This window comes from Onychostruthus taczanowskii, unplaced genomic scaffold, assembly GCF_017590055.1.
Source record: "Onychostruthus taczanowskii isolate IOZ18803 unplaced genomic scaffold, ASM1759005v1 scaffold135, whole genome shotgun sequence".
Lineage (NCBI taxonomy): Eukaryota > Metazoa > Chordata > Aves > Passeriformes > Passeridae > Onychostruthus > Onychostruthus taczanowskii.
In genome coordinates this window covers 544495-556485 of record NW_024498518.1, presented here as the reverse complement: position 1 = coordinate 556485, position 11991 = coordinate 544495, and the positions used below count along the sequence as shown (strand labels likewise).

General features: G+C 41.4%; 1 protein-coding gene across 1 annotated transcript in view; it reads left to right on the top strand.

The window, feature by feature from the left end:
• Positions 1–63: 63 nt before the first annotated feature.
• Positions 64–11991, top strand: part of ZNF804A (zinc finger protein 804A) — a 144854-nt gene continuing 132926 nt past the window's right edge. The window contains exon 1 of the mRNA XM_041397093.1: positions 64–177. Coding sequence (XP_041253027.1) covers positions 67–177 — 111 coding nt within the window. The 5' untranslated portion in view covers positions 64–66. The remainder of the gene's footprint in view (positions 178–11991) is intronic.

The following is an 11991-nucleotide window of genomic DNA, read 5'->3' as shown; positions in this document are numbered from 1 at the left end:
GGCCCCGGCCCCGGCCCTCCCCGCCCAGCCCCGCCGAGCCCGGCCCGAGGAGGCGGCCCCGGCCCCATGGAGTGCTACTACATTGTCATCAGCTCCGCGCATCTCAGCAACGGGCACTTTCGCAACATCAAGGGAGTTTTCCGCGGCCCCCTCAGCAAGAACGGGAACAAAACTCTGGTAATGGCTTCTTCCCTTGCCTTCCCCTTCCTCCTTCTCCTCCTGCGGCTCGCCCCTCCTTTGCCGCCGCGGGGACGCGGTGCCCTCGGCTCCCGGCCGGGGCAGGCGCTGCCGTGTCCCCGCAGAGGCGGCGGCTGCGGGCGGAGGGGCGGCCCGGGGACCCTGCTGGGCGGGGAGCCGCAGGGCCGGGGCTCCGCAGCCCGAGGGAGGTCGGGGAGAGGCGGCCGCCGCTGGGCTGAGCGCGTCCCCCGGCGCGGGGGCTCCGCGGGGACCGCCGGGGCTGTCCCCCAGTTGCGGGGACAGCCGCGGGTCCCGCCTGGGGAAGTGCGGGAAGGGAGCCGAAACTTGTGTGCTTGCTCGTCCGAGCCGCTCGGGTAGAGAGATGCGTGTGTTCGAGCAGAGCCTGAGAAACCATCCGCGTTTTGGTTTGTTGGCTGCCAAGTTCTTTTTGAAGGCAGGACTCGGGGTTTGACAGGACTCGGTGGGTTTGGGCAATTTGGCGTGGATGCTCCGGGAAGCCTGCAGAGGCTATTCGGACTGTTCCTGAATCGATCCTCCATACCTAGGTATCTTTGCTTCTGTTGGGTTTCCTGTGGTTTTGCTGACTTGCTCGAACTCGCCTCGTGCTGTTAGTGAACTTTAATGGAAGAGTGACGATGCAATAGCCTTGGCAATGCATTTGCTCTCCTGCCTGCTCAGATAACAGGGATGTAGGGTAACGGCAAGCTTGGTGAGCTGCATCACAGAACATCTCAATCACGGCACAACACAGTGTGGACAGATGTCTGGAGAGGAGGATGGAGCTGAAAGAGGGGCTTAGCCACGTTGTTTATCTCTCTCTCCCATCACTGCCTTATTCTGAAATCCTCTTTGGAGGAGATGGAGCAGAACTTACTCACCACATTCTTGTTCCCTCGAATGCACGACCTATATTGATGGGGAATTTACTGAAGTACTTAACATTTGCTAGAGTTGGCAAGCTTGCAATTTCTCCCTAAATAAAGAGATTAAAGCAAGTCTGAGCCAAGTCATAAAAATAGTAACTACTACGAGAGAATCTGAGGCAGATTTTTGGACTGTTTCAAATGTGAAGTTCCTGCTTTCACGTTGTAAATCTTTACAGTTTTATTTGCTGTGGATTCTGCATATTTTGCTGTCAGGGATTGCGCTCTTGGAATTTTAAACAAGTATTTGTAGTATCCATGAGATGGCAATATGTGTGTAATATTTCACTGATACAGTTGCAAACCCAAGACCTACTGCAGAAATATTTGGTACATTTCAAATAATGGCATGATACATCACCTTCTTCCTACTAAACAATTTCAGTAAAGATGCATTTGGCAGGACTGAGAACACTCTGATGTAACTTTTGGACTGTGTATTATCTTGCAGTTCATAATGGATTCTGCTTCAACAGCAATTTTTTTAAAATATTTTTCTTCCCTTGTCAAAAAAAAAAAAAAAAAAAAAAAAGGCAGCCCTGTGTTCTCAATATCCCTGATTAATTTATTTACTGATAAAATTATTTGTGACCAAAATATGTTGGGAAAGGCTGGTGCTAACTTCAAAGTCAAATAAAAAAATCATTGTGTGCACTTTGAAGGGTTCATAGTCTGGAAAAAAATGTACTCTGGGAAGAAATTATAACTCAACCCTGCTCTTCAGTGAGACAGATGTGAGGGGAGACAAGGCAGTGGTGGCTGTGGGACTGCCACGAGAGCCCTTAGCTTAACAGCTTCTGTGTGGGCACTGAGCACTGGCAAAGTTTTTTGCTGGGTTGAAAAGGAAGAGTTCTTGGCATTGGCTCTGGACAGCAAAATGAAATCCTTCCCTATGAAATAAATGGCATAGATGCAGGCATCAAGGTTCGTGTTTATGTTTGGGCTATTTTTTAATTTACAGGAGGTCAAGATACCTTTAGGCTGTGATACAGGGCATTACTAGCTCAGACTGGATAGTTCTGAGGTGCTGAAGTACATTTACCTCCATTTCAACGGGAAAATCAGATGTTTCATTGTTTCAGAGGATTGGTCACTTTCACTGTAAACAAGCTTTTCAGACTTGGAAGGATGAAAACATTTGTTAGTGCAAACTAGACTAAGTCTTTAGAAATTCCAGTAAGAACACAGCCTTTTAGTATGCTCTTGCTGTCTTCCATCATAGAATAAGACTAGGAGAAACTGTGAAGCTAAAACTCAGAAATTTTGAAGCTGCTCTGACTCAGACATATCTTCCTATTTGCTGTAAAGCATTCATTGTCTCTTCATCTGAGCTCCAAGCTTTCTGAAATCACTGCTTCCTCATAAACCAAGGAGAACCTGAAAACAGCCTCCCTTTGTGCAGCATAGAATTGCTTCTGTGCAAAACTTGTATTTGTTAACTTTTGATTCTCCTTCAGAGTTCTGCCACCACACTCTGTCTAGAAATAAAGATGAGTGTATGTTTCAGTAGAATTTCACATCAAGCAGAAAGGTGCTGGATCTAGTCAGATGTTGTGGTTTTGAGATGATTTTATGTGGTGTATCTTCAAACCTGAGCTGGTCAAGTTTTAGGTGAGAAAATTCCTTGGGTCTTTTCACTACTGTCCCATTCTGGAGTGAACTGATATTGCCCTAAAACTTTTTTTTTTTTTTTTGCACTGCTCTCCAGGAGAGGTCACTGAGAGATTTTTTTTCCCCTGATTGTTTGTCTCTGTGGGTGATTGTTACATGTTTGTCCTCTGCCTGTGTCCTGTTTCCCACAGAATGAGTAATTTTAAACTCTATGAAGGTTTGGTTCAAAACTCCCAGAATACAGCAGGAAGAAAGAGCTGCTAGGGAACATGGAACACAAAGCTTTGGTCTTCTATAAAAGCCGCTCAGTGGAGAGCATCAGAGAGTTACTTTTTGGTAGAAAAGATGGAATGACAGTGTTTCTATTGCCTTGGTCTTTCTCTATCTGTCTTTAATGCCTGCTGAACGTGGGCTTTGAGATGGGGTTGTTTGGGCGGGGGAGAGAAGTACCTGACAGGTAAAGACACAAAGTAGAAGGACAATGGGGAAGGCCACAGTTCTATTCCTTAAGAGAAGGCATTGGGAAAACCTGAGCTCAGAGAGAGGTGAAAGGCACCAGAGGGAGCAAAGGGAAGGCTGGATTTAGGTAACTGAGAAAACAGGTTACTGTAAAAACTGTTAAAATTAAATAAATAAGAAAAAGTTGCCTGTGAATGAACCTTTAGTCAGGTGAGGGTGGGAAATGAGGGAATGTGTGTCTTCGTGCAGTTTGGGTATGTGAGAACTTTGCCCAGTGCATGTGGCCTCCCCTGGCCCACTGGGTAGCTCTTGGGGTAAGGATCCCTTACCCAATTGTAATCTGCTGCTTCTTGTCAGGAAAATAAATCTGAATAAGGAATTGTGAATGAGGACCCTGTGGAAGAATAGCCTCCAAGCTCTTATTAAAAAGTAACTTCAGAAAATGGAGCAGTATGGCTAAAAAATTGGTGGTGGTGTGCTGTCGAATAAGGCTTTATCCTCTCCCTGTGCAGCTTGTATTGCCTGAAATATCCTTCAAACATACACAGTCTCCTAACAAGAGCTAATCTGCCACTGGAGTACTCCATGGCAGCTCTTTGGAAGGTTTTTTGTTGTTGCTGGAGTGCTGTCACCAACTGCCATGTGGTCTTTGTGTGGCAGATGGTTTCTGAACAAGAAACTCAAGAAACAAGAAACCCATGTGGGTCAGCACTGTGCACTGATGTTTCAAATTTCTAGTGCTCTTTCTGCATTTTCATGCTTTTTGGTGTTTTAATTGATGAATATTGGCCTGATTGCTTGGCTATTTCATGTCAGGGTTTGTACCTGTTGGCTGTGAAGTTTTCCGAAGGATGGGTTTTTTTGGCTGTAGCAGTATATAAAGTTTTTGCTACAAACTCTTTGTTTTGCCTATTATCCTGAACTTTTGATGCACTTACTCTGTTATTTTTTTAGGCCTTTTGTTATTTGTGCCATATTACAGTAGTCTGTCTTTGTAATTCATCTTCCTTGCTGTGGCTGCTGTCTTGCAGTTTATAATCTCAAAGAGCATTGGAACTTGTATGAAAAAACCAGCTTTCTGGAGAGAGAAATCAGTTGTTTGGAGTTGGAACCACAGGTGATTTTTTAAAATCCTTAAAGTGTCTTTCAGGATATAAGCCCCAAACTAGGATAAAGTATTTATCCTGGTTAATATATAAAATTTTTGGTTGGTCAGCAAGAGAACTGACTCTTTGGCTGAGTAGCTGGTATATGGCTGGTGACTGAGTATCTGCTATTTCACCTCAAGATATTGCACTGGTGTAAAGGGCTCTGTTTCCTTGAGATTTACAGTGGTGGAGGACTGGACATGTGGGACTCCTTCACGACTTTTAATTGGACAAATAGATTTTCTCTGGTGGTGATCAGAATGATCAAGGTGCTGTCACTTGGCTGAGGAGGTCAGGAAAAAGCTTAGACCTCTGTGTGGTGTAAACTGCTGCTGTAGTTCTAGTTTCAAGTGTGTTGTTGATACAGATGGAAAACAGATAAGATTAGAAGCTCCTGATAAGCAGTTGGTTAAAGGACCAAATACACCAAACACAAGAAACTATTTTTGTGACTAACAGTGACCTCTATATTTGTAGGTTTATACTTTGGTTAAAAGTGTGACTCCAGGGCACTCTAGGGGTAGAATGGAAACGGTGGTGCCTAGGTCCAAGGGAGGCAGTCACAAGTTGTTTAAAACTGGAATCAAACTCTGAACTCGATGCCATGAGCCTTGTGGAGAAGATGATCTCGCCAACTTCAGGTGGCTACCACGTAGTACAGCTTTGTGCCTCCCAGCCAGCTTGGAGGGATACTAATTAATTAATAATGTAATTAATTTCTTTATAATTCATTTTAGAAGTCCTAGGGCATGCCTCTATTTTTATGAAAGCTCCATGGAGTTCAAATACTGTCACACTTGTGCCCTCTGAAAGTGCCATCTGTTGCTCAGGCTGTCTGTTGTCTTCAGCTCTTTTACACTTCGTAGAGTATTTTTGTATTCCCACATCTCCTAAAGTAAATAGGTTGTGGCAGACATGAGAATTTCTATTACAAATATCCTTTCCCTACTACAGGAAGAAAGTATTCAACTAAAACATTTCCTGATGAATTACAACAGCAGCTGTAACTTTGCATGATCAGGGTAAATGTCCATTGATTTCAAGCTATCTAGTGCACATATAAAATAAACAATGGTTACCATAGTTTTATTTTAAATACTGGTAAAATGACATCCTGCAGTTCTGTTTGCCATATTGTATATTACCAGTAGCTGGAGGGTAATTTTTCAGTTCTATCTTACATATGCAGAATTTAATAGAACTATTGCAACACATTGTTTTTCATCGTTAATGTTGCAGAATTTGTAGGCCTGAGTTGCTAGGCCAGAGTTGTGTTAGTTAAGGGAGAAAAATCACCTGTTACTTCCTTCAGTGGTTATGTTCCCTCTGGATCTGCTAATGTCTTTTTTGACCTAAGTTTGAAACTTGAAAACGTTCATGTCTTTTCTGTGAGAGAAGCTGAACAGCCCTAACTCATTAAAATATTAAAGTGATAAAATAAATTCTGCCTCATTTAATTTTAATAATTAATAAACATTACTTAGTGATTGAAAACCAACCACTCAGAAGGCAGCAAAATAAACTGGAAAAGTTTAAGGAATAATAAAATCATAACTGTGTCCTACTTCTAAAGTCCATTTGTTTGAGCTCAGGTTACTTGGTTTATTCGTGTGAGGCTGTCTCTAACAGTTCTGGTTCAAAACATTATCAGCAGGCATGTTTTGGTGAGTTAACAGGAAACTTTCATAATTTAAGTGCATTTCCAGAGCAATTCAGAGAGGCCTCAAGCCCCGTGCAGTGAGATACAGCATTCCTGTGTCCATCAGTCTCTGTGTGACTCCATCATCTGGTCCAAAAAATAGCAGGAGCTGGAGTCCAGCATGCAGCAGATTTAAATTGGGGCAGCTTCTGCTTCAGAGCTATTACTGAGCAGGCTTTTGTACTGTAAAAGCTTATTAAATGCATGGTAAGCTTCAAACACATCGGTGTTCTGTTGAATGTAATTAGACTATTACCATGGTTAAATTAGTACACTTGTTTAGTTTTTTCAGATGGAGGCCTTAAAGAATAAGTCTGAGGAGAGCCTTTGCCTTGAATATTTTCTGATGCAAATATCCGTAGCAATCTCTTAGCTCCGAGGTACACAACGTTAATTTTAACGCGTAGCTCACACTTGGAAAATGGTGTTGCTAACATGTTGTTTACCATGGTGCTAACTGGAAAACAGCAAGTTGGCTCCTGTATTTTCAAAACCACAGATTTTTTTTTTTCTTTTTTAAGTCTTTAAACTAATTAGACTTTTCCAAGGTGCAGATTGCAATCCTAAAATTCTTGGCTTTCCTGTGGGCTCTGGGAAAATGCAGGTTTCTTGGCCTTCCCATCAGCAGGATTCACAGTTGAAAAAAGGAGTTAACTTTGAGTTGTGGATCTAGAGGACACTGGGTGGAGAGTGGCCTCTAAGTTGAGCACAGTGGGGTTTTCTGTAGGACTTGACTAAGTAGCTGCAAGATCTCTGATGCCCCTAACTGGTGACAATTGCAATATTACCTTTTCTGAATGGCATTCAGGCATGTCAACAGGAAAAATTATTGTCTGCAAAAATCAAAGCCATTGAACAAATGCATCTTAAAATGTAGGTAGGGATGAGCTTAAAGAATCCAACAGAATCAATACAGAACATTTTCTGTGATTTAATATCTTAATGCAGTTAAAAATTATTTATAAGACAGATATTTTAATGCTGCCTGGTGGTAGTGGTGAGTTGATTTTTTTTGTTTGCTCACTTGTGATTCAACTGTAAACATGGGAGAAGAGGGAATGAGCCTTCCTAATTTGGCTGTATCTGGCCAGTCCCTTAAAAACAAATGCTCATCAGACCCTTCTATTTTTCCACACATTTTTGGAGTGAGAATAAATGCTTTTCCCCCAGCATTCTTGAGAGACTGTTATATGATGAGCTGTGACTTACTGTTGTTTAAAAACCCCAAAGTAAACAAAACAACATTTACTCACAAGGAGGCACAATATTTGTCATGTTTAACCTTGTTTGTTCAATGGAGATAAGAAACTGTCTGAAGGCATCATGAACCAGGAGATTTTAACTCATGGGGTAATTAATTTATTTTGTTAAAATATGTTTACAGTTCCTTTCCTCTGAAGACTGGCCAAGGCAGGGGTACAGATGGGGCAGAGGGTTTTTTTTTCTCCCTTGGCAGAGGATGTTTGTTCTGAACACTGATTTATGTGTGAGCATGAATTTCTGTGGGAACATTTTTTTTTCTTTTTAATTAATTTAGAGAGTAAATTTCCAAATATTTTTCATATGGCATTCTAAATGGGTCGTAGTTATACAGATAGTGGTGTAAGAAAGGAAATGCAGATTCTTTCTTCATAGCTGTAAGAGCAAATCCAAAAATAATGCCTGGAGAGTGATCTCCATATCTCCCACCTGGCATTGCTTCCCTGATTGCATGTGATAAAGAACAGGTTTTGTGTTAAAATTCTGCAAGTGGCTTGGAGAATGTTGAGAATTGGTTTGAGGAACTGAGAGATTTTTTTTTATTGTTTGTTTATGTTTAGATGCTCATCAGCATTCTTGGTTTGTACCAACGACTTAGGACTCGTCAGGCTTTGTGTCTGACTGTGGTGATTTGCATTTCTTAAATGATTTTTTTTTACGTGTGTGAAAATGATATTTTTAGAGAGGCTTCTTTCCCCAAATAGCAAGTGATCAGGCTACCTCCTCTGGGACCCAGCTGAACTCATATATTCATGCTGCAGGATTTCTCACAGCCAGCATATAGCTTGATTGCCTACAATGGCCAAGGCTTGGTCAGATTTTCTTTCAAACTTTGCACTGCACAATATCTGTTAGAATTTGCCTCTTTGCCTTATGGAAATGAGTTTCTGGAGTTAGGAAAGGAGCTTCCTTTCCATCTAACTGATAGCATACTTCCACAATGGGACAAGTCAGTGTAGGTGTCCCTGCCTGTGGCAGTAGGGTTGGAACGAAATGATCTTTGGGTCCATTCCAGCCCACCCTGTTCCAGATTCTGTGACCTGACACCTGTGAGACTATAACTGGGGCCGGGGCAGTATTTTCTATGTGTAGTTGTCCATGAAGTTTGTGGACTAATTTTTTTTTTTATAAATACATCTTGGTTTACATGGCAGAATACAATTGTTCAAACAGCTGCAATTTCTAAGTATTTAATGTCTGCTGCAGCTGTTTTTTTGACAATAAACCACAATACCCATTACAGAATATCAGCTACCTCTTCATCAAATGGATTTAGATAAAATGGACTAATTTAAAACTTGGGGCACACTTGGGGCACACTGTAAAGAATTATGATGCATAGGGGTTCTGCCCAAGCAGTCCATTAAACAACCTGAGCCTAAGTTTATAAAGCAAAGGCAAATTGCTTTTTTATTTTTTTTAACTAGTCATCATTGAAATGTATAATTATTTAGTAAAGTTTGCCTAAAGATGTGTAATTGCATAGAATCTTTTGTCTTCCTGTTTTGGAAACAGTTGGCTTTATCATGAGAGAGTTTAACAAAGACAAGATGTCCTCAAACTTTGCCAGTCACTAAACCTGCCTGCCCAGTCTTAGTTCTGAGCCTGTTTAGATGAGTGTTGAACCCTCATCTGGGTTGGTTTCTGAATTTCAACAAAAAGGGCAAAGTAAAGAAGTGGTGTAAATGTCTTTATACCAGAAGTCTTGGGCTTCTTATATACTTGCAGCATAGTACATTGTGGGTGTAGTCTCCACTTTTGTGGGTTTTTTTAAAGTATTCTATTTTTACAAAATACTCTATTGTTAAAAAAAAGTTTTTAGGTTTGCTTAAAAGTGAGACTGGAGACTTAATTGCATAAAGAACATTATGCTCTTCTACATGAATAGTAAACAACTGTTTCTACAAATAAAACAAGGTTGTTAGTAGCTTTTTTTAAAAGCAAAATACCTTTTATGATGCTAGTTTACAAAACATTCTGATGTTCTTATATGGTTAATGCTTCAGGACACTGAGGGTGGCAGTGGAATATACTGCTGAATAAATGGGTTTTCTGGCTTCTTTGCATTGATATTTCTAATAGCAATGCTAATTTTTTTCTAATAGTTTTATGGAAATATTTCATGAGGGAGAAAAATCAAGATAATATTTGCTTGTCCTTCTGCTGTGCAAATGAGCCGGTAAATCATCTGACACCTGTTTGTTTGGCAAATAAGTGAATTTGCATGAACTAGCAGGTGGAATTAAGGATCAGAAAGAGATGAAAGCTGTTTTAAAGGATTGCTTCCAAAGGTTTGTGGAGTTGTAGCCTGTTGTATTTACTAGTGCTGAGCAGAGAGAAAAGCTTCCCACCAGCAGGATGTCAGAAATATTTGAGGTTTTCTTTATGAAACACCTCGGAGTGCTTGTGGGTATGAAAGTGTCATGGCAATGTAATTAGAGAAGTCCAGCCAAACCTGGTGGCTGCAGCGCCAATTCCCTGTGGTGACTGAGTGTGCCCAGACTGGACCTGCTTTTTCAGGAATGGAGAACTAAAGAAGGAAAAGTGCAGCTTCCTGGTACAAGGAAATGGCAGCGAGCTGTGTGAAGGAAACCAAAACAGCCAAGGTGTTTAACAGAGAGAAGATGTAGAGTCACCAAGTGGTAACACATCACTAGTGAATAACATCGTGGTAAAACTGGAGAGAACCAGGACAAAGGTTTGCCTGTCCTTGTCACAGCAGTGGCACTGTGTTGTTCGTTCAGGTTCTCGTGCTGGGAAATCGGACAGGCTTGGAGAATTTTTGGTCAGTCAGGCTTGTCCTGGAGGTGTGTGATAGGAGGCAACAAGTTCAAGTTAAGAGATGGAAAATCCTGATCAGATACAAGGGAAAAAAGTAAAATTGAGGGTGGTCAAGCACTGGAAGGAGAGACTGTGGCATGTCCATCCTTGGAGATGCCCAAAACTCGACTGAGCAGCGTTAATTTAATTGACTGTGCTTTTAAGCCAAGTGTAGGACCAAATATCCCTCCATCCTCAGTCAAGGTTACTATTTCACATTTGGTCTGTAGAAGAGTAGCTTTTAAGTGAATCCTGTGTGGTGAGGTTTGTTGTGGAGTGAGGCATGTCCCTGCTGTGCCCTGCTCCCCACCTTTTGGGACTCCTGAGTGCTCCTGGCTTCCCTTATCCCAGATGACATCCAGCTGGCAGGAGCAGTGCCGGCACTGACGTCCTCTGGGGAGCTCCTGATCCGTCAGAGGTCTGAGACACAGGGCTTGTTTCAGCTCTGAGGAACAAATAAATCAAATGCAACTCTTAAATCTACTTAGGCTTCCTTTGCAGGGATTCCCGAGCTGAGTCATGCGATTCGTAGTCAATGACCAACTTGTAATTAAGAAAGATGATAGACTCGGAACTTTTCCAAAACTAATTCATATTTAGCTCTCACTCTCCACAAATCGTGTGCATTATCAGCAGTATTTTATTGATTGCACTTTTTCATATTGAAAATTACTGGAGTATATAACCTTAATTTTGGGAAGGCTTTTAAAAGGTACTCAGGAACACAACTGACATAGAAATTGAATTGTTGTTTTTAGAACAGCTTTATGCAGAGGCAAGGAAAACTCAAGCCAAGCACTGTATGCTGCAGTCCTTCATTATAGATTGTTCTATAGAGGGGGAAAATGAAACAAACCATCAACCTTATCTTGTTCAGCCCACAGAGCTCTTGCACTGTGGGATGGGCAGTGTATACTTCCACAGTTTGAGTGTTTCCAGGAAATTGTTCAGATATTTTGCATCTTTTCATACAGTGGGTGTGGTGTGCTTATGGTTTTGATACATTTATGTACTTAGTTCACATTACATATTTATATTTCAGTATTTTTTTTTTTTTTATCATACATATACAATAAGTGGCATTCACATTCTCAGAACATGATTCCTTTGCCCGGGGTTTTTCTCCTGGGAAGGTGCAAGGCAGAGAGAGGCCTCAGAGAAAAGAAGAACAATTCTTATCTGATTTGCTTCTCCTGTGTTATGCTCATGTGGAATGTGTTTGGAGATTGTTTACCCACAGGTGATTGTTTCATTGGATTCTGCTGTGAGTTGTTTTGACTCATTGGCCAATCAGTGCCAAGCTGTGTTGGGATTCTGGAAAGAGTCATGAGTTTTCATTATTATCTTCTTAGCATCCAGTAAGTACCTTTTCTGTATTCTTTAGTGTAGTACATTATGGTATTCTTTAATATAATATAGTATAATAAAGTAATAAATTAGCCTTCTGATGAGATGGAGTCGGGTGCATCCTTTTTCCCCCTTGTTGGGGCTGCCTTGCTTTACTATAACAATATTGTTAATGCACACTCTATATTCAAGCCCATTGTTTAACACAGTGGTGTGGCATCATGCTCATTTCCTATAGCTCTTGATTGTCCTAGAGGAAACATGATCCTGAAGGAAGGAAGTGCCAAAGTTCTTTATTAGTGGCTGAAACTCTCTTTTCTGTAAGAGGGACCTTACAGATTCCAAGAGTGTCAATTCAGCTGACTGGAGCTGAGCAGAGGAGAAGTTCCTATAGACAAAAATCTTGGAGAAGTTCTCACAAAGCAAATCTGCATGTGAGGATTGTGAATGTTCTCCCTCATCCCCATCAGAGGCAGCAGAAATTTGGAGCTTGCTTTGAAGTGCCCTGGTCACTGCAGGCCAGGTA